The sequence below is a fragment of the Schistocerca serialis genome, chromosome 2 (genome assembly GCF_023864345.2).
Source record: "Schistocerca serialis cubense isolate TAMUIC-IGC-003099 chromosome 2, iqSchSeri2.2, whole genome shotgun sequence".
In the NCBI taxonomy this organism is placed as follows: Eukaryota; Metazoa; Arthropoda; class Insecta; order Orthoptera; family Acrididae; genus Schistocerca; species Schistocerca serialis.
Window position 1 is genome coordinate 356,934,249 of NC_064639.1, and position 25,880 is coordinate 356,960,128.

Below are 25,880 nucleotides of genomic sequence, written 5' to 3' on the forward strand. Positions count from 1 at the left end.
TCTGCCAGCGCAGTTAATTGCGAACTGCAGTGTAATCATGTAGATTTAGCTGGCGATGTAGATGTAACCTTGATTTTACGGCCGATAGTAATTTACGATAATTTCATTAGCTTTCTAGAGGATCCGGTTTTCTGTTTTATTGCTATCCTTAGTTTTTCGTTCTCTTCCTCCTGCTTCTGTTCGAGATCATTCTTCACCTGTGAGTGGAGACGATTTTGGAGTTTTGAGCTTTTCCACTTCCTTATGTCAACTGACAACAATTTTGGCAGAGGGCTTATCAGGATAGCACATGTGCGTTTACAAGCTTTTGCCACTGTATTCCACACTGGATGAGTTTCCTACGCTGGACCTCTGCCTCCAGTACGTTATTATGGCAGATGGTTTGGTTCTTGCCGTTACACAAGAAGATGCAGACTCTTCCATCAAATAAAGTTTCGCGTTGTATGTGCACATTTCCATTCTTTAATTCTTTTGCTGCGTTCTTTATTTATGCTGTCCGAAGTAGGGACTTCTGAATTAACCGCCGCAGTCGTGATTGCTCTTTCCAGATAGTTCACGTGTAGAGATCCCACCTCAGACAGACAGCTGACACTCTGTAGGCAAGGGATCAGTAACAGTTAATAAAATAAATTAATTGCTTGTGTATGTTACTTTCGATTATTCTTCTTCGTCTTCACTGTCGCTTTGGCCTTGGAGAACATAAGAGTTCTCTACATTCGTTCACCAGTTATATCAGTTCCTGACTTTGGTAGTCCATTCTCCTTTCCTCAGGTCCATCACCTCCTCGTTGGTAGGCCCACCGGGAAAAAATTTAGTCAGCCCAATAGAAATCACTACAAACACATTTAATACTGTGTAATTCCACCCTTGGACTCGTTAGACACCTGGAGTCGGTTCCGAAGTGAGTCCGCAAGATTGTCCACTTACGTCGCCTCCAGGTTTAGCCACTCGCTGAGGATCTGATCACAATATCCACCAAATTGCGATGATGCTGACGACATCGTTTTACCCGCTGTTCCAACGTGCCTCATTCATTTCTGTGGGGTTCAAGTCTGGCGATTTTGCAGGATAATCGAGATGTAACAGGGTGTGGGAGTAGAGGAGTGCTCAGAAAATCAGACGCATATTCTTACATTCCGATGAACTTTGCTGTTATCGTTTTTATGTGCCTGTGTGAGCAAACGGTCTCTTGTGAGGTGACCAACTTAATGTTCACAGTATTCAGTTCCTGTCACAATGTTCTCTCGCTAGCAGGTTCGAATAGATCTTCACTCACTGCCTGCGGTAATTCCTGTTGGGTTTGGACTCACAAGCCGTAGAACACGTCTCGTAGTCAATATTTTTTCCCGACCACGATCCTAACGTCGTGTTTCGTGACCACGTTTGTTACACCAGTACTTGGAGACACGCTGAAGAGTCCGCCGCGAAGCACCAGAAAATCGCGCAACTTCATCCACATTTTTTTTTTAAGGCCAAACACGATTGCCCCTTTTTGTCACTCTGTCACGTTTAAGTACAATGTCCACATGTCCACTTGGAATATAAGCAAGTGTTCCGCTAATCGCTAGTGCCTTTTGCGACTCGATCGCTGCGTCATCTGCAAAAACTTTGCGATTCATGTGTGACTGGGGTGACATTTTGCCCAGTGGGCTTATTACCGTTCTCTCTAGTCCACGGCCTTCCTCGGCTGCTTCTTCTGTCAACGGATAATACTAGTGGTAGTCTCCCCTCTGCCATCCTGATGAAGCGTTCTGCCCACATCCATCTTCCTTTCTCCATCTTTCGGTCAATATTAGCTTGTCAGACACAGATGTTGCAGTAAACACTCCAGGAGTGGTGGAGAAGTTAGAATACAGAACTCCGCCACTGAAACTATCACGTGTGTCATTTGGTAGACACGTGTTCTGGAAACGTCGTATTATCTGAAGAATCTCAATTTGTGCAACGATCAGTCGGTGTGTGGGTATTGCTTTCAGCGTAGGTACAAGAGAGAATGCAAAATGTGTTGCAGGCTCATCCACTGTCGAAGCAGCTTCTTTCTACTCTCGAAGTATATCGAGTAAAGTTTCTTCATAACTCATCTTCTTCTTCTAATTTGGATTGTGGGAGGTTTGTAGAGAACGATCAATGGATGGCCTTTGAACGTTCTCTGTTTCCTCAGGTTTCTCATCGCTCACTACTAGTTCAGCATATGCACTTGTTTCACGTACTTCTACGGTTGGTAGAAGAAATAAACATTGATAGTAAAATTTGTAGTTTCGGCGCATTCCGGCTGGTTGGCCTAACTTGGCAGATTTTTGCTCACCCAACTCTCTTGCAAAGCATGTCCTTAGATTTTTCCATTTTCGTTGTACCAGCGTTACTAGGAAACAAAGGCAATAAACTGAAACACTTGACATTGTTGTAGAGTTTAATTTATTTTCATGAAATAAAAATGAAAACTGTTATAATTAAATTACCTTAAATCATTTACGAAACTTCATAAATTATTATAACTTCTTTTCAGTTATCTAGCAACTGGATCAAGTTTCAACGATCTTTCATACAAGTACTTGATTGGTGCTAGCACAATCCGCAAAATAGTGAAAGCAACATGCACTGAAATATGGAATGTTTTGCAACCTATGGTTATGCCAGAGAAATGTGAAGAAGAGTGGCTGCACATTGCTGAACAATTCTCGAAAATCACCCATTTCCCCAGCAACATAGGTGCTGTAGATGTAAAACATATTCGAATAACACAACCTCAAAGTTCTGGCTCAGAATATTTTAATTATAAAAAAATCTTTTCTTTGCTGTTGATGGCATGGGTCGATGTTGAATATCAATTTGTCTTCATAGATATTAGTGCAAATGGAGCAGCAGGTGATTCCTCAGTTTTTAATAATTCGAATATGGGCAAAAAGCAGCAAAGTAACCTACCGAACATACCGAACGACCTAACATTGCCTAATAATCCAGAAGGCGAGCCAATGCCTTTTTGTTTGGTTGCTGATGATGCTTTTGGTTTATCGAGGCAAATTTTGCCCTCATTTGCTAAAAAAACGCTAACCCCAGTAAAGAAAATTTTCAACCATAGGCATGCAACTACTCGTCGTATGGTTGAATGCACGCTTGGCATGCTGGTGAACAAATGATGTATTTACCATACACCTCTTGATGTTACCATCGATTTATGCGATATAATAATCAAAGTATGTTGTGTGCTCAACAATTTTTTGCTCGGAAAAGATGTAATCAACTTTACAGATATGGCTTATGAATGTCGACTGCAGTACGATGGACTCTGATTTCACTAGGACCCAACAACACTGAAAAACTTCCTTGTTCTATCCTCAAAACATTATTAAGAAGTGTAATAGATTAACAATGTTAAAAATATGTCAACAAAAGCAACTTTGTAAAATAAAAACTTACCAGACTTTTTTTAGAGAGAGAGAGAGAGAGAGAGAGAGAGTTGCCCCTAGATCATACTCCATACGTTTACACACACTTCTCCCCATAGTTTGCTTTTCAAATCAGTGTCAGAATAATCTTCTAAAGTTTTATTGAACAATGCAGGCTTCTTGTCTACTTCATTTATGAGCAATTCACTATCGATGTCTTCATCCCTCACAACAGCCATTTTACGAACTTCAAAGTTTCCAATTGCTTACAACAGAGACGGCAGCTACAATGCCGCCCGTGTGCGCGCGCTCGTGTAACCTGTGGGAGGGGAGACAGTTGCGTCGCCCATCTGTCGGCACCCAGAGCAACTGAAAAGTTGTGTCGCTGTCGCATCACTCCGTGTGCACTCTTACATATGATCGTACAGACTCTGTGGAAAAGACGAGACAATTGCGCGACAAAAAGTCTCCCGTGTGCGCCCGCCCTTTAGACACTCGTGTGCCCGCAAGCTCCGTGCACAGCTTACCGTACGTGACATGTTCCTCTTGTGTCTCTCTCACCGACAGTGACCGACTCCTGCCCATGTGGTTAACAGCCCGCTGCAAGAAACTACAACCAGTCAACTAACAGGCGACCGAAGCGCCTCCCGGCGACTGGACAGAGGGATTGGACCAGCAAGCAAAGATGTAAGAACACAAAACGAGTCGACACGGCTCAGCAGCCAAGTTACCCAACACGATATTGAACTTAAATATCTCATAAATTTGCACGTGAAGTTTAAAAATAATTGTACAAAAAATAATACTGCCTTCTCCACGAAAGGAGAATTTGTAGGGTAACCTGAAGGTGTTCAATGACAGAGGCTAAGCTACACTACTAGCCATTAAAATTGCTTCACCAAGAAGAAATGCAGATGATAAACGGGTATTCATTGGACAAATATATTATACTAGAAATGACACGTGATTACATTTTCACGCAATTTGGGTACATAGATCCTGAGAAATCAGTACCCAGAACAACCACCTCTGGGGCCGTAATAACGGCCTTGATACACCTGGACACTGAGTCAAACAGAGCTTGGATGGCGTGTACAGGTACAGCTGCCCATGCAGATTCAACACGATACCACAGTTCATCAACAGTAGTGACTGGCTTATTGTGACGAGCCAGTTGCTCGGCCACCATTAACCAGACGTTTTCAATTGGTGAGACATCTGCAGAGTGTGCTGGCTAGGGCAGCAGTCGAACATTTTCTGTACCAGAAAGGCCCGTACAGGACCTGCGACATGCGGTCGTGCATTATCCTGCTGAAATGTAGGGTTTCGCAGGGATCGAATGAAGGTAGAGCCACGGGTCGTAACACATCTGAAATGTAATGTCCACTGTTCAAAGTGCCGTCAATGCGAACAAGAGGTGACCGAGACGTGTAACCAATGGCACCCCATATCATCACGCCGGATGATACGCCAGTATGACGATGACGAACACACGCTTCCAATGTGCGTTCACCGCGATGTCGCCAAACACGGATGCGACCATCATGATGCTGTAAACAGAACCTGGATTCATCTGAAAAAAATTATATTTTGCAATTCGTGCACCCAGGTTCGTCGTTGAGTACACCATCCCAGGTGCTCCTGTCTGTGATGCAGCGTTAAGGGTAACCGCAGCCATGGTCTCCGAGCTGATAGTCCATGCTGCTGCAAACGTCGTCGAACTGTTCGTGCAGATGGTTGTTATCTTGCAAACGTCCCCATCTGTTGACTCAGGGATCGAGACGTGGCTGCACGATCCGTTACAGCCATGCGGATAAGATGCCTGTCATCTCCACTGCTAGTGATACGAGGCCGTTGGGATCCAGCACCGCGTTTCCTATTACCCCCCTGAACCCATCGATTCCATATTCTGGTAGCAGTTATTGGATCTTGACCAACGCGAGCAGCAATGTCGCGATACGATAAACCTCAATCGCGATAGGCTACAATCCGACCTTTATCAAAGTCGGAAACGTGATTGTACGTATTTCTCCTCCTTACACGAGGCATCACAACAATGTTTCACCAGGCAACACCGGTCAACTGCTGTTTGTGTATGAGAAATCGGTTGGAAACTTTCCTCATGTCAGCACGGTGCAGGTGTCGCCACCGGCGCCAACCTTGTGTGAATGCTGATATTTGCATATCACAGCATCTTCTTCCTGTCGGTTAAATTTCGCGTCTGTAGCACGTCATCTTCGGGGTGTAGCAATTTCACTGGCCAGTTGTGTATATAGGTAAATACTGTACTTTGTTAGATACTCTGAAAAAGTCTCCCTTCGTGAAATCGTGCTATGTATGTTCATCCGTGTGCGTATAGACAGTTTTATTATGATCTCGTTAGTGCCAATGAATGACTCTTCCTGTGTCTCAAGAAATTTGTAGGATCCTGAAACTGTCGTCATGCAGCTGGAGATGCCGGGATTTACCCACTGATATCTGCGGAGATTTCCAGATTTCGTCATTTTCTCAAAAAGATGCCACGTTGATTTTTGGGAACCAACTGGAACAATTATTCCCACTCGAAAGGGAAGCTAAAATTAATAACTTTCGAAAACATTCCTGAAAATTAACAGCGATCTGATACATAATTAAAATACTAATCAGTCTTGATCGCAAGGATTTATTAAAAACTAAGAAACACCGTCAAAATAACAACCAGTCTCAATTTCATCATAAATTATCTTCAGGCCATGTCTCTGAAACAAAAACATTAGTATTCTTTAGAGGGAAACAGGCGTCAAAATTACAGATTTCATCCATATAATAAATATAGATATACTGACCGACTTAATAAAATAAAAGCTTTGTATACCATCAGGTGGTGCTCACCGCTATACTTCTGTATATTATTCTTGTGAGCAGCTGGATGCTTGAGCTGTTAAGATGACTGTGCGATAATTTTCACATATGTAGGCTATTTCAGTCTTTCGAATTATATGGATGATGTTTATTCGTAAATGTGATGGTATATCGTCAGTCTCATACATTCTACACACCAACGTGAATAATCGTATTGTTGCCACTTCTTCCAATGACTTCAGAAATTCCGATGGAATGTAATCTATCCCATCCGCCTTATTTAATCATAAGTCTTCCAAAGCTCTTTTAAATTCCGATTCTAATACCAGATCCCCTATCTCTTCTCTATCGACTCCTGTTTCTTGTTCTACCACATCAGGTAAGTCCTCCCCACCAAGAGGTCTTCAGTGTACTCCATCCAGCTATTCGCTCTTTCCTCTGCATTTAACAGTGGAATTCCTACTGCACTGTTAATGTTACCACCTTTGCTTTTAATTTCTACTTAGGATCTTTTGAATTTTCTACCTGCTGAGAGAGTCCCCCGTAAAATCATTTCTTCTTCGATTTCTTCACATTTTTCATTCAGACGTTTCGCCTTAGGTTCCCTGCACTTGCAATTTAATTCGTTTCTAAATGACTTGTATTTCTGTATTCTTGAATAATTTCCCTGAACATTTCTGCACTTTCTTCTTTCGTTGTTCAATGTAAGTGTTTATTCTGTTACTCAGGGTTACTTCGCAGCTACTTCTTTGTACCTATGTTTTTCTTCCTTTTTTAGAGATGTTCTTTCCTCTTCAAGTGAACACTGCCCACTAACCTATTCATTATCGCAGTATCTACAGCCTCAGGACTTCAAGCGTATCTCTTTATTCCTTAACACATTCGAATCCCATGTCTTTGCCCATTGTTTTTCCTGACTAGTCTCTTAAACTTCAGTCTACTCTTCACCATTTCTATATTGTGATCTGAGTCTATATCTGCTCCTGGGTTTGCCTTACCAGTGCAATATCTGGTTTCGGATTCTCTGCTTGATAATGATGTAATGTAACTGAAATCTTCCCTTATTTTCCTACATCTATCAAAGGCAGCTACAAGCTTTACAGTGATTATCGACTAATGTCCTAATTTGTACTTGTGGCTACGGCATTTTGTTATCAGTCAGTGTTCCGGGAACTTCATCGAACTCAAGTTAAATCTGAGTCAACAGTACTTGAAATTTACGCCACCAATTCGGCAAGTCAGTTTGAGGAAAAACGATGGAAAATTATTTGAATGATTCCCAGTTAAACGAGAGAAATGTGACAGAAATTATCAGCACTGAATGAGTAGTGGTTTTTTTATTTATTTTATTTTCAGATGCATTTATATTTAGTATTGCCAAGCGCTACGTCAAAAATGCCATTACTTTTTTGAAAAAAATCTGTTTCTTTTCACTTGTGAATGTCCGAAGTTCTTCCAGCAAGTTTTTGTAACTGCATCCGTCGTTGATGCAAAGCTTCTAATTTTGATATGCAGTTTCCCAGTTTTTGTGTCGGAATTCATTTTTTCCTAATAAATCGTAACGCATGTGTAGTGTGGCGCTTTGACACACCCGCAAATTGTAAAAGACACACAATAATTTGTTTCCAGTTTTTTGAAGAAAGTAGTCCCCCAGCAAATAAACTTTCTCCCATAAGCGAACGAAAGACTAAGACATTCTTCTCGGTACCTTTCTTCGAAAGTGAGAGACTGCTGGAGATTTGGAGGGGGGAGGGGGGCAGTGTAAAAGGAGACCGACTTAGATCGTTCCACCCTGTCTCCACCTACCTTTTCGTGACTGATCTGCAATCTATTAAAGAGACTGAGGTAAGCAAATTACCTACAGCCGGTAACGGACGAATTTGCTCAAAAAAAGTAATACTTTTCGAAGCTGACGGATTTATTCTTAGCAATTTTCCGATTTTCGGGCGTCAGGGGCACCTTTTCCCCTTATCCCACTGAGCTCAAATTTAACACAACTCATTTTCACATGTAACAGAACCAACCTAAGGTGTAGCCCAAGGAAACTTCTAATATATTTGAAAAAGTCTTAAGAGGCATCCTAGCTTGCACTAAGAAGACAAAAGTCATGGGACAGCGGTATGCATATATACAGATGTCGTATTATCGCACACCCAAGGTATAAAAGGACAGTGCATTGGCGGAGCAGTCATTAGTACTTAGGCGATTTATGTGAAAAGGTTCCGACGTGATTATGGCCGCAAGCCGAGAATTAACAGACTTTGAACGCGGATTGGTAAACGCGTAGGACATTCCATTTCTGAAATCGCTAGGGAATTCAGTGCTCTGGGACCCACAGTGTCAAGAGTGTTACGAGAATTTCAAATTTCAGGCATTACTTCTCACCACGTACAACGCAGTGGCCGAAGGCTTTCACCATCGACAGCAGCGGTGTTTGCGTAGAGTTGTCAGTGCTAATAGACAAGCAACACTGTCTGAAGTAACAGCATAAATCAGTGCGGAGAGTACGACGAACGTGCCCGTTAGGACAGAGCGGCTAAATTTGGCTATGCCAGCAGACGACCGACGCGAGTGCCTTTGCTAACATCGCAACATCGCCTGTAGCGCCTCTCCTGAGCTCCTGATCATATTGGTTGGAGCCTAGACGACTGAAAACCGTGGCCTGGTCATACGAATTCAGATCTGAGTTGACAAGAGCTGATGGTAGGGTTCTCCTTCTGCTCCCGCCTCTCCTTTTCACTCCCTCTACGTCCATCTCACCCAGACCACTCTCCTGTCCATCCCCTCCTCTTTCCTTTCTCTGTCCGTCACCTCCTCCCCCCTCCTCTGGCCATCACTACGCCGTCCCTCTCTATTTCCCCTCCGCCTTTCTCTGTCCATTCCCTCTTTCCTCCACATCTACGTCCATGCTCAGCCTCACTCTGTCTGTCTATCTCTCGCTGCTCCCTTCTCTCTCCACATTATCACTGACAACCAAGTGGAATGTTGTTGGTTACTATCCCCACAACGTTTCTTTCCCAGTAGTAAGTGATACGTATACCTCATTTCGTTAAAATACGCCAGTTGTTCGTATGTCGAACACAAATAAATACACTGTTATGTTACATACCCAGTTAGCCAAAGCACTCTTTTTTTTTAGTTTATTCATTTTGAGACGCAAGGATTTAGCAGTTTACAAAATCCACAGACGCACGTACAAAGCCAATAACTCTTAGAAAATCAGGAGTAAAACTCTTCGCATCTTTTTTTTGCGTCCTCATTTTCTTCTATGTTACTATCGAGTACATTGCCACTACTTCGGATGCAACCACAGTTTACACTGCTATTTTAATTATAACGTAGAAGCCGAGCTTGTAAATTTTTTAACGCTGCTTTTTTTAAGATTTTTAAATTTAAAACAAAAAAGTTAAATATTTTAATGGTTGCGTGCGTGAGTCTGTGGTTTTTGTACACAGTTAAATCTCGTCTTCAGTAATCAATTGTATATCATTGTGGGATAACTGCACCAAATACACAGTCAGCTTTTACATAGGTACATTGAATAATGAACACCATATCAATAAGTTTTTTAGAGTCTGCCTTAATTAAATGTTGACATAATTTTGTAAACATGTGGTTAGGCTTAGCTAGCACATCGTAATCGCATAAATTATTGTAAGGAAGAATACACATGTTACGCAAGTGACATCTGTCGGTCGAGTTGTCAGGTTTTTCAATTATCGGTCTAGCTGCGCCCTAGCTGTAATGATGTACTCTGTCGCGAGTGGCTTACGACACACGTATGCGGTGAATAACAGTGTATATTGTGTTTTTAATTCTGACATGGCGATGCATCAGTTTTCTGGTCTGTTACGTAGCTACCAATTCATGAGATAGAGTACTGCTATTGTAGGAAATATTCTGTAATCTCTCCATCTAGGTTGTTGTATTTATGAATTTTTCTGTTATATTGTACCTGACACCACGCATTCAAATTGTTTTGTATGTAGTAACACATTATTAATACATTCCAGATCTGAAGATGGTAGCATTGACTCCGAAACCTGTTATCGAGAATAAAGTTTATATTTGCGTTCTTGGCGCAGACATTTAGCTTCTCTAACGTAAAAAATTTATTAGCTGTCAATTTAAGCTTTAGTATGAAGAAATATCGCAGTACACTGTTGTAGCAATTTTTTCAGGCGCCTTTATAAAATAAGTGACTGATGGAGAATTACTATCACGTTTGCAGGAAATGTGCGCTAACCAAATTGCTCCCGTATGTCAACAGCGCGGAGCCGGTGGCGCCCTCGTCCGGCACGGCGGGAGAAAACACCGCCGCGACGTCGACGGTCGGCCGGCAGTCGGCGTCAAGCACGGGTACGGCGGAGCCATCTAGCGGCGATCGCACGAGGCGCCGGCTCGGCGCGAAACGACTGGGTTCCGTGTGGCGGCACTCGTCCACCGCGGAGCCGACAGAGCGCGCGCGTAGCGACGCGGACGCCGTCGACAAGGAGGAGAGCGTCATAGGCAAGCAAGACTTTCCCTGTCTGTTATACTCCCCAGACGCTAGGCAGACGTCAAGGATGAAAAATATACCGATTAGAAATCAATTACAGACTAAGTACTAATTTATTTATTTATTTTTAGTCCCAAAAAAACAAGCTATGCTATTGCCAATCACCTGAAAAGCGAACGAAGTGCTATGATCATTTCTAGCTGTGCATATAAAGCCCCAATGACAGCACAAGTAAGTGCCACAAAACTTTTTGTTTGCAACATGTGACAAATATTTTGCCCAGATTGAAAATCGTAAGACTCTGCAACAATGTCAGAATGTCAGGTAGCGGTACCTATGGACCTTGTGAAAATTGTGGAGAATGCGACACCTAACAACACATTTGTGGTTACTATGCACTAGCCCGAGGACCCTTTTATTTTAAAAAACAGTCAATCCACGTAGTAACACAACGAAAATAAACACTTCCAAATGTAGTTGGATCCAAATGGGAAAAAAAAATCCACCTGGTGACGTCAAAACGAGAACAAACGAAATTGGAGACCTGAATACCTACAAGATTTTCAACAAAACATACCGATTGAGATAATAAAAAGCCTTGTTTCTCGTCCCAACAATGTAAAAACAACTTGTCAGCTGAAAAGAAAAGGAATATGCAGCAGTCGGTGTCGTATTTGAAAGCAACTAATAGAACATATTTCGCATAGTTAATCACTTAAAATTGCTTTACACCCTATAAAATTAAAAGAAGGATTAAAAATAATTTAGCCACGGGATAGTGTATCTGTGAAATGTTTATTTTCAACAAAACAGATAAATGCTTGCGATTTCTTTCATGGGCACTTACCTCGGTTTTGACGAAACCTTTATGGTGTTTAGCACAGTCTCCGTTTTTCAGACTGAAACATTTTTGTTTTCATAGATAAAAGGAAGGAAACTTAAAAAATTTTACAATTGCGTGAGTCTTACCATAGACAATAATTAAAAATTATTGTGGAGTTTTTTGCATCACCTCGGTTCCTAGAGTTCCGGAACCTGTACAGAAAATTGGAATAGAGATCAACATAAACATCATTTCCGCCCTTTTTATTGCTCATGAAAACCGCACATTGCATGTTGTACCACCATACAGTGAGACCTTCAAAGATGGTGGTCCAGATTGCTGTACACACCAGTACCTCTAACACCCAGTAGTACGTCCTCTTGCATTGATGCGTGCCTGTATTCGTCGTGGCATACTATCCACAAGTTCATCAAGGCACTGTTCGTCCAGATTGTCCCACGCCTCAACGGCGATTCGGCGTAGATCCCTCAGAGTGGTTGGTGGGTCACGTCGTCCATAAACAGCCCTTTTCAATCAACCCCAGGGATGTTCGATAGGGTTCATGTCTGGAGAACACGCTGGCCACTCTGGTCAAGCGATGTCGTTATTCTGAAGGAAGTCATTCACAAGATGTGCGTGATGGGGGCGCGAATTGTCGTTCGTGAAGACGAATGCCTCGCCAATATGCTGCCGATATGATTGCACTATCGGTCGGAGGATGGCATTCACGTATCGTAAAGCCGTTACGGCGCCTTCCACGATCACCAGTGGCGTACGTCGGCCCCCCCATAATCTCCCCCCCCCCCCCCCCAAAACAGCAGGAAACCTCCACCTTGCTGCAATCGCTGAACAGTGGGTCAAAGGCGTTCGGCCTGCCCGGGTTGCCTCTAAACACGTATGCAACTATTGTCTGGTTGAAGGCATATGCGACACTCATCAGTGAAGAGAACGTGATGCGAATCCTGAGCCGGCCGCTGTGGCCGAGCGGTTCTAGGCGCTTCAGTCCAGAACCGCGCTGCTGCTACGATCGCAGGTTCGAATCCTGCCTCGGGCATGAATGTGTGTGATGTTCTTAGGTTAGTTAGGTTTAAGTAGTTCGAAGTCTAGGGGACTGATGACCTCAGATGTTATGTCCCATAGTGCTTATAGCCATTTGAACCATTCTTGAGACAATCCTGAGAGGTCCATGAGCAACTTGTCGGGCCCATCAGTAACGCGCTGCATGGTGTCGTGGTTGCAACGATGGACCTCACCACAGATATCGGGAGTGAAGTTGCGCATCATGCAGCCTACTGAGCACAGTTTGAGTCGTAACACGACGTCCTGTGGCTGCGCGAAAAGCATTATTCAACATAGTGGCGTTACCATCAGGGTTCCTCCGAGCCATAATCCAATGCAGTAGTAGCCCTCGGCCGGCCGGAGCGAGGCATGTCATCGACAGTTCCTGTATCTCCTCTATGTCCGATGAACACCGCTTTGGTTCACTCCGAGACACCTGGACACTTCCCTTGTTGTCAGCCCTTTCTGGCACAAAGTAACAATGCGGACGCGATCAAACCGCGGTACTGACCGTGTAGGCATAGTTGAAGTACAGACAACACGAGCCGTGTACCTCCTTCCTGGTGCAATGACTAGAAGAACGCCGGCCGAAGTGGCCGTGCGGTTAAAGGCTCTGCAGTCTGGAACCGCAAGACCGCTACGGTCGTAGCTTCGAATCCTGCCCCGGGCATGGATGTTTGTGATGTCCTTAGGTTAGTTAGGTTTAACTAGTTCTAAGTTCTAGGGGACTAATGACCTCAGCAGTTGAGTCCCATAGTGCTCAGAGCCAATTGAACCATTGAACTAGAAGAACGACTGTCGCACCCCCTCCGTCTAATATGGTATACTTCTCACACACACACACACACACACACACACACACACATACATACACACACATACATACACACACCTTAGCAAATGCACGATTCTGTTTGAAATATATCTCGATATCGTCGTAGGGTCGAGCTGCGCACCGCTTGTTTTCGTGCCCAGCAGCTAATCTCGCTGCAAAATAGATTTAACTGATGATCCTTCAGTCTAAATTATCTAAGTATCGGTAACTTAAGCCAATCTAAGTTAAATACAAGGTGACATAAATAAAAAAATAAATAAAATTCATGAAAAGTGCTGCATTCCTTGAATAATTGAGTGTACCCGAAGCCAAACGAACTGAACTGAACTGAACGAACTTGTGGTGTCACCGCCAGCCACCACACTTGCTAGGTGGTAGCCTTTAAATCGGCCGCGGTCCATTAGTACATGTCGGACCCGCGTGTCGCCACTGTCAGGGATCGCAGACCGAGCGCCACCACAAGGCAGGTCTCGAGAGACGGACTAGCACTCGCCCCAGTTGTACGGACGACGTAGCTAGCGACTACACTGACGAAGCCTCGCTCCTTTGCCGAGCAGATAGTTAGAATAGCCTTCAGCTTAGTCCATGGCTACGACCTAGCAAGGCGCCATTAGCCTTACATAGCTTGTATCTAAAGAGTCTCACTTGTATCGTCAAGAGCGATGTATACAACAAGGATGGATTAAAGTTAAGTATTCCAGAAGCTACGTACTTTTCTTTATAGCATTCATTATGTATCCTGTTACAGACCTACTCTTGCCTGCGTGAAGTAAACGCGTGCCTTTCGGCTACTTCCGTGGCGTGGCTGTCTTGTTACGCCACAACAGAACTCATAATTTATTCTACCAGTATATTCTTCATTAACAGTATATAATTCATAACAGTACAATGAAACACATCAATAATTATAATGGTGGTCTTACAAATATGCGTTTAAGCACGAAATAAAACAACAGCAAAAATCCACTGCAGCAAAAATTGTTTGTTTGTGTATTTAAATGGTATCAGACCCCCAAATACTAATTAAAAATCACTGCTTCGCAAAAACCAGAGTCAGATTCTGTTAAAGTCTTCACAAAATAATCGTTAGCCCTCATGTTAATAAAGTTCAGTTAGCGGTTGGCATATCAAAATTCGCGTAATCGTGAGTAGATTCAAACAGGTTAACCAGTAATAATTTCAAAATGCAGCAGAAATAAGTCAGAATTCAAATTTTCCCATCAAGTAACACTCGAGAAAAGTTATAAATGGATCACCCATTCTAGATCCCACTCATACAGAAATTCTTCCAAGCAGGTACGAATGTTAAAGTATACATGTGGCCACCGCCGACAATCGATCACGTTTCATGTTCTAACAACGCTAACAAGTTACCTCAGTGACCCTCTAACGCAGAATGACCAAGACTATCCGTTGGCGCACCCTTCACAGTACAATAGTTATCCCGCTAAATCTTAAAACGAACACAAAATACGTAAAACTGACCACCATTTAATGCATATATAACTCAAAAACACAAGAAATATGTTCAAAGAGGCGTCTCTCTCTGCCGGTCCCCCTCAGACCATATTCAGTGTCCTGTATCTGACAGTTGATGCGCAATTAATTAAAAAGTGAAATATTTGCACACGTTCTCAATATAGTGACAAATAAATCGTTATTAAAACGTGATAAACAGCCAAGGTGACCTGCTCAATAGAAGTATCTCTTTCCGCCCTGTTCATTGGTGGTATCACATGTTACATTCGGAGTACCATTTTCACGTGACCAGTGTCTTTGTTATAATCCCAGTTAACATTTAATTAAAAAAAGGAGAACTATACATAAGTACATAGTTATATAGGGAAGGGTAAAAAAGAAAGTCGTGCTGTGTTCATTTTCTGCGTACGTGGAACCAAATAACATTTCTTAGTTACATGGTTACATGGACCTGGCGTGTAATCTCCCACGAACAATTTCTGTTTATACTAAACACTCCTTATGTTTCATTAAAAAAAGCGAGTTTGTGCTTATTGGCAGAAAATTGTTTTTCTATTTGATATAAGCGCAATAGCGTACATTTGGTGGTTTCTGGTACCGGATTCGGGTCTGACAGAAGAGCTATACGACTTTAAAGAAAATATTGTATTGTCCTTTTCCTGTATTACTGTCTGTATTCAAATTTGTGGCATATTTGGGCCATTGTTATATATTTTAAGTTTATGCCGCTTGTCATATCGCACAGTAGTTGTGATTGTAACTTTTGACGATGATGGCGCTACATAATACTTCTGAATTTAACTAATACTTTGTGTGACTTTTTATCACTTTAAAGTTATTGCCATTTGTACAAAGAAAAAATTTGTCTTATAATAAATTGGTTCACAGCACTCAGGCACAACGTAATAAACGTACAGTAGTTGTTGTGCCTTGGCCCCACTATACGTTTTGTAACACCACCTGGCAGCAAAATTGTCGTCTTCGTCCGCATTCTGCAGAATTATGTCAGCAGTCTGCGAATGTTTGTCTCACATACAACTGGAAATGTATATCTACGTGCCGCAATAGTTTGTGGCCGGCCGGAGGGACCGAGCTGTTCTAGGCGCTACAGTCTGGAACCGCTACGGTCGCAGGTTCGAATCCTGCCTCGGGCATGGATGTGTGTGATGTCCTTAGGTTAGTTAGGTTTAAGTAGTTCTAAGTTCCAGGGGACTGATGACCTCCGCAGTTAAGTCCCATAGTGCTCAGAGCCATTTTGAACCATAGTTTGTGCTAAGTGTTTTTCAATCAAAGTGGAATGCTATAGCCATCCATTACTATGTTTTACAAGATATTTTTGTACCTGACTTTTTGTAGACAGCTGATGATGTATAAATTCCGAAACGTGCCGTATGATCAATAAAGTCATCCCGTGCGTGATTTAATTTTTTACCACTGCGACCCAGTACTGCCTTCAGAAAGAATTTATGTCATATTAGAAATAATTCTGCTGTTCGCCTGCTTTTGTGTCTAGACAACGCTATTTCTCTCCTACAAAAAGGAGGGAAACCTTAAGAGTGACTGCCACGTAACTTATTCGTGCGAAAACCGCCAGATCGTTATGTTTGCCCCTGCACGACTGCCTCCAGGTATCTCGGAAGGTTTCTCAGCAAGAAAGCCACCATGTAGATTTTCTTTTAACTGAGATAGCGGCTCGTAAAACAGCTCATTTTGCGGTAGCGCCACGCACTGCATTGTTCCCTCAGCTGCGCAGGACGGAGTTTGCAACTCTGAAGACAAGAGAACGCACGTGACCTCTTGGCGCTGCCGTGACCGCAGACTCCAGCTGGAGGCTGGCACTCGGGTCGCTGCCCTCTGCCCCGAGTGGCTTCCTTCCAGAAGTTGGTCCGCCCTCGGCAAGCGTCCGGCGTCCGCAAATGGCTTCCCACGCCCCGGACACAGGTCTCCTCCACTTCCTCTGGGGAGAGGTGCAAATCAATAAATCAAGAACACGGAACTGAACAGTTATGTGAAAAAAAAAGAGGTGGGTGTTAGCGGCTCGACCTTCCCAGTTATTATCGTCACCCATAATAGCATCATATAGGTATCTATTAAGCGGTGCAATAGCAAAGAAATATGAAACGTATTAGCCCAACATTTGGCTGATGAGTTTCAATATAGTGAGTGAACCATAGAGGAATGAATTGAGGAATATCAAAAGAAAAAAAAAATCTGCGTGACGCTTAACATTAAAATTAAGAACTGTTTGGTAGACAGACTGGACTCATTCCGATATTTTGGAAGCAGAATGCCGCAAGATAGATGAAGGAAAATGAACGTTCGAGGGCTGTTCGGAAAGAAAGGAATGATAGGTCGCGAAAAGGAAACCACAGGGAGAATCGAAACTGTTTTATTTGCAACAGTTACCTACAACTTCCAGGTACTTATCTCCATAGTCGCCTATCCGACTTAGACGTTTGTCGTAGCGTTGTACCAACTTTCCCATAAGCTCGTTACAGAAGGAAGCCGCCAGTGCTTTCCACCAATTCTCTACGCTGGCCTACAGCTCGTTGTCTGTGCCAAAATGTTGTCTTCATAGCCAGCGGTTCATGTGGGCAGATATGAAACTCAGTGAGAGACAATTACGGGCTGTATTGTGGGTAATTAGACATTTACAATTGAAAACGATGCAGGAGCATCTTCATTGCCCCTGCAGAATGCGGCTGAGAATTGTCTTGAAGAATCAAACGCACGACAGCTATATAATGTTGGCTGCATAGCTTCAGGCGAAATTTCTCGTAGTTGCTGGGAGACATTATTTTTCTAGATATCCTCATGTGTTCCCTGTGTGCTCTGAATTAGAAAGAACGGCGTAAAGCGATCGACAGGCATACTAGAGACACTGCCCAACACACCTGTACAAAACTGCATCGGGTTTTCAGTGTGGTTTCCATTTAGTGACTGGTCGTTCATTACTTTCCGAATAACCCTCGTATGAAGCAGATAAGCACAGGCAAAGGGGTAATTCGTCGTGAAAATACCTATCAGTGTCAAACACAGGCGTTAATCTGCTAAAAACTTTCAGAAAATGTAGATATTAAAATTACATGGACCGGTAATAACTTAATGGCTGTTAGTCCATTACAGCCGGGAGACATCGGCTGGTATGTAGTTTTCAATTCAATAAACTTTACCAACGACCATACACTTTAAGATATTTTATTTTTTTCTGGAAGCAATCAGTTTCGGCAATTCATTTTGCCATCTTCAGGCTCCATACGCTTATTTGCTATTACGCTTTCGTATGAAGCAGCTGCACAGGGATTGGCGCTTTATGGCGCTATACGATAGGTTCGTTGATTTGAAAAAAGCGTCCATTCCATGTAAACACAACCCTCACCATTATCAAGCCACCACCAGCATGCACAGTGCCTTGTTGACAACTTGGGTCCATAGCTTCGTGGAGCCTCCACCACACTCGAACTCTACCACCAGCTCTTACCAACTCAAATCGGGACTATGTGACCGGTCCATGGTTTTCCAGTCGCCAAGGTTCCAACCGAAACGGTCACGAGCCCAGGAGAGGAGCTGCAAGCAATGTCGCGCTGTTATCAATGGTATTCGCGTCGGTTGTCTGTTCCCACGGCGCACTAATGCCAGATTTCACCGCACTGTCCTAACGGGTACGTTCGTTGTACGTTCACATTCATTTCTGCGGGTATTTCGCGCAGTGTTACTTGTCTGTTAGCACTGACAACTCTACGCAAACGCCGCTGCTCTCGGTCGTTAAGTGAAGAACGTCAGCCACTGCTTTGTCCGTGGTGAGAGGTAATACTTGAAATTTGGTATTCTCAACACGCTCTTGACAATGTAGATCTCCGAATACTGAATTCCCTAACAATTTCCCAAATGGAAAGTTCCGTGTGTCTCGCTGTGGCTTCCATTCCACGTTCAATGTCTGTTAATTCCCGTCGTGGGGTTATAGTCACTCCGGAAACCTTTCCGTATGAATCACCTGAGTACAAATGACATTTCTGCCAATGCACTGCTCTTTTATACCTTGTGTTCGTGATACTACCGTCATCTGTAGAAGTGCATATCACTGTCACTTCAGTGCATAACAATACTTGGAAACTACTCATAGAGATCCTGTTTAACAACTCACAGTGGAAAGGTGACTGCCTTAGACCCACTCCCCACCACTCCCGTCAAGCTATAAACATATGGCGCGCTGTATGTGGCAATCCATAGAATGAAAGGGATAGCGTAGAACATATAGAAATAAAACCTGGATAAAGACGAAGTGAGACAAAAAAGGTGTAGACTAGTTCATAATGCCTATATCGCCTTACTCAGTGCTAAATTTTGGCTCCTTCTGCCACAGCCCTTCTACCCCAACTGTCTCTCTCTTTCTCACTGTCTCTCCTTCTCTCTTTCCCCTTCTTACCCCTCTCTCACACACCTCTCTCTCTCTCTCTCTCTCTCTCTCTCTCTCTCTATCTCTCTCTCTCTCTCTCTGTCTCTCTCTCTCACTCACTCACTCACTCAAGCACTCACTCTACTTATCTTTCACCTCCATCTCCACATCTCCACCTCATAGTCTTAGTAGTGAGCCCTCTATTTTAATGAGTGTACGGTGGCTTTGTTGCTCAGGCTGTGACCAGATGTCGTTGCTTGCCGTGTTGCAGACGTGCTGTCGAGCGTGCACGCGCTGTCGGTGCTGAACATCCTGCACAACGCGCTGACGCTGTACAAGCGCGTGGTGGGCAGCAAGCAGCAGTGCTCTCCCAGCCAGAGGTGAGCAGGTGAGGCTCGCGCCCGCGCAGCGCCACCACGCCACCACCAGCCACCAGCCTCCAGCCGCCACGCCACCAAGGCGCGGCTCCCAGCGCCGGAACAGGGATAAGCCAGGCTTCCTGCACGGTTGTTGGTCACGTTGTCATTTCAGAGACACGACGTTTGAAGCGTTCTATACCACCATCATCAGGTTTGACGATGCTCTCAACACGAAATTCACAAGATAGCTTGGACATTCATAGCCAGTTATATTAGGGATAGCTGCTGTTTTATCGTCACGATAAAACAAATAATCGCCATTTTACGTCACGGACAAGTTGTCAGACTTTATAAAGGTGGCTTGACAATTGAGCAATGAGTAGTCAAGGCGGAGATAATCATGGTAGTTTATTGCAAGGGGCCATTCTCTCTTGGAAGTCGTATAGCCACTGGACTTTGCATACGACACTATGTCAAGTGTATAGTGTGGGTATGTAGATCCACCGCTCTGTCACGCCATCTGGAAACACTTCTTCGGTTTGTGATCATAACTACCGACGCTCATATTTATATTTGCTCGATGTGTGGCACAGGGCAAAGATATCTGCATGTGTGCAGGTACTGCGACACTGGATATTTGTTGCAGATAACCTGCTAATCAGACCTTTATACCTCCTTCACATCTGTGAACATCTATGGACTTAGGTTCAAGGGAAGCAAAGAATGAAAGAATAAGCCTTATGGGGCCAAACACCAACATCACTGTGAAATGATCAGAATTTTTAGTGGAGAAGATATCATTTCACATCTAAGATATCAAAATTATGGTACTGATTCCACAAGGTGATGAAAAAGTTGCTTCTGAAGGCTGCTTCAGTTTTGAACGATAGCTCTCCTGAAGATGTCTAGCATGAAAGACGGTTCCAGTAACAGCACACTGCAGGTTTCAGGTGGTCCCATGTGTGCTCAGTTGAGTTCATGTCGACGGGCACCGCAGGCAGGGCAAATAAAAGTGACCTGGAGGGCAGAGTTCCAGCGTACAAAGAAACACGGCAGAGGAAAGGAAATACAGTACCAACCTGACTGTAACAGATGTTGAAAGTGACCGTCATTCATCTCTTGGGACTTTTGAGCCCTGATCAGCAAGTTGCTGAAGGAAGATAGAAGCCGGATTGGTGGAATTGCTGCAATCATCAGAAGTGTTCTGTTGCATTTTTTGAACACTATGAGTGTTGTTGCGATACACCTTAGACTTGAGGGTTCCTCGCACAGAGTAATCTGACACTCACAGATCACTTTACCTGGGTGGCCAGCTAGGGCTGAGATCGGATTGACCTCTGCTAACGCCGGCCTGAGTGGTCTAGCGGTTCTAGGCGCTACAGTCTGGAACCGCGCGACCGCTCGGTCGCAGGTTCGAATCCTGTCTCGTGCATGGATGTGTGTGATGTCCTTAGGTTAGTTAGGTTTAAGTAGTTCTAAGTCCTAGGGGACTGATGACCTCAGAAGTTAAGTTCCATAGTATTCAGAGCCATTTTAACCTCTGCTAACAACTCTTTTAAGGGTGAAAAATTGTATAATGTGCTCCAAGGTTCGGCCGGCTCCATGGGTAGCTGCTCCATCCTGTTGGAAGTAACTTTAGGTCTTTTCCTCCTCGGTTAATGCTGCCACAAATCACATTCACTCTTCCGGACCACTTTTATTTGCCTCAGCCTGAACATTACTGCCTCCGGGGACAAAGTGTTCATTGTGGTCGTACAGGCCCTAAAAAACCAACCCGTCACCTATATCTCGACTGTAACTCTGGAAAATACGTTACACTTTTCTGTCTCTATCTTGCACAGCTCTCAAATTAATCTTGATAGTGATATGAATCGTCCAGCATTCGTGCTTGATATCATCTAAAAATCTCCTCAATCATCTACGACTGGTAACAGACGTCAATGGTTCAAATGGCTCTGAGCACTATGGGACTTTACATCTATGGTCATCAGTCCCCTAGAACTTAGAACTACTTAAACCTGACTAACCTAAGGACATCACACAACACCCAGTCATCACGAGGCAGCCACAGACGTCAGACAAATCTTTCACTTGTCGGTAGAGAGAATCCGATGCGAGTGATCTTTGTAATGTTGCAACAAAAATGTCCAAAGTGTGGGAAATATTCTGAAGAAATAAGGTCTACAAGTATCATCCCGCACAAACAACACAGTACCAAAAAAATCTAAACCTTAACGACACCTCCACAGATAAATTTACCACAGCTGGAATCTACCACTTATGTTGTAGGTCATACCAGTCTATCTATATAGGCCAAGCATGCAAAAGTTTTAAAGCTAGTTATTCTGAGCACCTCCGAGGCTAAAAAAAGTGACAACAGACAGCCCAGATTTGCGTATCATCTCATAGAGGAAAACCACCATCCAAATGTTATTGAAATTGATCCCAATACCCTCAGAGAAAGCAATAGTTTCTAGTAAACACTTACAATAGAGGACAACTACGACACACAAAAGCAGTAACGCAAGGAAAGAAAGTTTCGAAGAAATACACAACAGTGTGCAACAAACCACTGTCTGCGCATTCCCTCAAATAAAACACAGTATACCAACATCTTCAATTGTCCTAAAACACCTACCTCTCCATCCCATCCCCGCCTCTCCCCACCCTGTTTCTAACTCTCTCTTTCCCTCCCTCCCTCTCCCTCTCCTCTCTCTCTCTCTCTCTCTCTCTCTCTCTCTCTCTCTCTCTCTCTCTCTCTCTCTCTCTCTCTCTCACACACACACGCACACACACACACACACACACACACACACACGCACGCACGCACGCAAACACACAAGTGCACCCGCGGCAGAAGCACCTACACACCAAAATTATTAGCGTCACTGTAAACAGAACAAAAGCGATGAGCAAGTGAGCGATGACAACAACACAACTTCTCTCGTTGAAAATCTCGTTTTTGTCTAAAAAGAGATATGGAACAATGTGAAACCAGGTGAGTGTGAAGCACAAACCTAGGTGGAAAACAGTTTATCGTAATTACGAGGGCTATCCACAAAGTACATTACGTTTTGGAATTAAAAATAAATAAAGTATTGGATTTTTTTTTATTGTATACATATGAAAGCTACACTTAAATACTACTTTTCTACATAGTTGCCATTTAAATTAAGGCACTTATAGTAGCGATGGACGAGCTTTGAAATTCCTTCGTCGTAATTGTAATTCCTAAGTATTTAGTTGAAATTACGGCCTTTGGATTTGACTGATTTATAGTGTAACCGAAATTTAACTGATTCCTTTTAGCATTCATGTGGATGACTTCACACTTTTCGTTATTTAGGGTCAATTGCCAATTTACATACCATACAGATATTTTTATAAGTCGTTTTGCAATACGTTTTGATGTTCTGATGACTTTACTAGTCCATAAACGACAGCGTCATCTGCAAACAACCGAAGACGGCTGTTCAGATTGTCTCCCAAATCGTTTGTATAGATAAGGAACAGCAAAGGGCCTATAAAACTACCTTGGAGAACGCCAGAAATCACTTCTTTTACTCGATGACTTTCCGTCAATTACTACGAACTGTGACCCCTCTGACAGGAATTCACGAGTCCAGTCACACAGCTGAGACGATATTCCATAAGCAGGCAATTTAATTACAAGCCGCTTGTGTGGTAAAGTGTCAAAAGCCTTCTGGAAATCCAGAAATAAGGAATCAATTTGAAATCCCTTCTCAATAGCACTGAACAAGTCGTGCGAGTAAAGAGCTAGTTGGGTTTCACAATAACGATCTTTTCTAAATCCGTGGTGACTGTGTGTCAATAGCCCGTTTTCTTCGAGATAAATCATAATGTTCGAACACAATATATTTTCCAAAACCCCCCTGCATATCGACGTTAATGATATGGGCCTGTAATTTAGTAGATTACTCCTACCACGTTTCTTGAATATTGGTGTGACCTGTGCAGCTTTCCAGTCGTTGGGTATGGATCTTTCGTCGAGCGAACGGTTATATATGATTGTTAAGCATGGAGCTATCGCATCAGCATGCTCTGAAAGGAACTTAATTGTTTTACAGTCTGGACCAGAAGACCTGCTTTTATTAACTGATTTACGTTGCTTCACTATTCCGAGGATATCTACTTCTACGTTACTGACGTTGGCAGCTGTTCAGAAAAAGCAAATTCTTCCGACTACTTCTCAGATTACATGCTGTCAAACAATGAAATGGCATAAAAATAAACCAACTTCTACAAATCCAATTTCAGGCGTATTGCACTTTCAGGAGAGCAATGGACCATAATAAATGAAATGCTCATCTTACAGTTTTTAGGCCTAAAACTGAAAAACAACCATGAACTTTGTATAATATTTTATAGATATAAATAGAGAACCTTGGAAGATCACCCAAAGTTGTGTTTGGGTAAACAGATAAATAAATACAGTTCGCAGAATGAGATTTTCACTCTGCAGCGGAGGTGCGCTGATATGAAACTTCCTAGCAGATTAAAACTGTGTGCCGGACCGAGACTCGAACTCGGGACCTTTGCCTTTCACGGGCAAGTGCTCTACCAACTGAGCTACCCAAGCACGACTCACGCCCCGTCCTCACAGCTTTACTTCTGCCAGTACCTCGTCTCCTACCTTCCAAACTTTGCAGAAGCTCTCCTGCGAACCTTGCAGGACTAGCACTCCTGAAAGAAAGAATATTGCGGAGACATGGCTTAGCCACAGCCTGGGGGATGTTTCCAGAATGAGAAATCTGCTAGGAAGTTTCAAATACAGTTCGTTTTGCGGAAGGCGTAGTTTAAAAACCCAAATTTAATTCACAAGCTCTTATTAAACTTCATTAGGGGCTCCTATCCGCAGGAAGACGAACATTGCAGAGGTTTCTTTGCCCACGTCCTTCATGAACCATGCTGCTAGGGAGTTTGTGCTGTTGTTCGCTACAGATGCCTGTAAGCCAAATTGACCGTGCGGTGTCGGTTGCGTACTGTCGGGATCGACACAGTCTTTCCAGCTGCCACACGAAATGGGCAGCCTGCAGTTACATTACAGTCTGCTCTGGATACCTGCGAGTCAATATTTGTAGCCATTGGTCACTGGTGTTGTTGGCTGTGGGCGGCGATTGGTAGGCAGGTCTTCAATGTTTCGTGTCTCACAGTAACGGTTAAATATTAGACTGGCCTCACCGTGGTGGACACCAGTTCGGCTGACAAATTCTCGTACAGTAAAGTGACAATTTGCTCACGGTCTGAATTTAAATGGCACTTCGAGGCATGCCGACAGGTGATAGGCTGAACAGACTATACAAGACACATTTTCTCGTTCACGATTGGGGACAAAGTGCTCTCCACTAACTACACTGTGAGAAAGCAGATTTACGTTTCTCTCCAGTGCATTCGTGACTGTATGCAGTAATTCCCTGCTGTCAAGAGAGCATTGAAAAACGTTTTCGATAAATAACATTAAAAATTCAAGTCAAATGGACAGTAAAAAGCTTTTTTTGTACAGTCTGTACACATAAATTCCCATTTAGGGAGCACCTTTTATCCAGTTTATGTGAATGACATTATTAAAAAGTGGCATGAGAAAACAAAAGGTAACAAAGGAATAAAACTAGATAAGGATCGTTATATAAAAAACATTAACATATGGTAACGGCCAAACTATAACAGTCACTATAGAAGAAGAACTGCAAAGAAATGTTTTTTAATTAAACCAAATTGGTAAAAATTATAATTTAAAAAAATTTACAGAGAAGACACAAATAGTGGCATTCCAAGGAAAACAGTAGTTGTGAAATACTGGTAGAAAACCAGTTAATCGAACAACTAAGTCATTTCAACTACCTGTCTACGACATTTGTATTGATACTCCCTGGCAGATTAAAACTGTGTGCCCGACGGAGACTCGAACTCGGGACCTTTGCCTTTCGCGGGTAAGTGCTCTACCATCTGAGCTACCGAAGCACGACTCACGCCCGGTACTCACAGCTTTACTTCTGCCAGTACCTCGTCTCCTACCTTCCAAACTTTACAGAAGCTCTCCTGGTTCGCAGGAGGCACTGTGTTAGGCGTCATTATGACAAATAACCCATATAGTGAAGGCTCGTAATTGGCTCGCGACCTACAAAAAATAAGAGTATTAGTAAAAATCTAAGAACGTAGAAATTTAGCTATGACAGAAAAAGT

General features: G+C 43.2%; 1 protein-coding gene and 1 non-coding gene across 2 annotated transcripts in view; one reads left to right on the top strand and one right to left on the bottom strand.

Annotated features, from left to right (window-relative positions):
- LOC126455984 (uncharacterized) overlaps positions 1-25,880 on the top strand; it is a gene marked incomplete at its 3' end in the record, with an annotated part of 1,226,620 nt that overhangs the window by 597,082 nt on the left and 603,658 nt on the right. Inside the window, exons 22-23 of the mRNA XM_050091741.1 lie at positions 10,598-10,736; positions 19,589-19,697. Coding sequence (XP_049947698.1) covers positions 10,598-10,736; positions 19,589-19,697 — 248 coding nt within the window. The remainder of the gene's footprint in view (positions 1-10,597; positions 10,737-19,588; positions 19,698-25,880) is intronic.
- Positions 24,203-24,277, bottom strand: Trnas-uga (transfer RNA serine (anticodon UGA)). Its single transcript has one exon. It is a non-coding gene; the product is annotated as a tRNA-Ser (tRNA).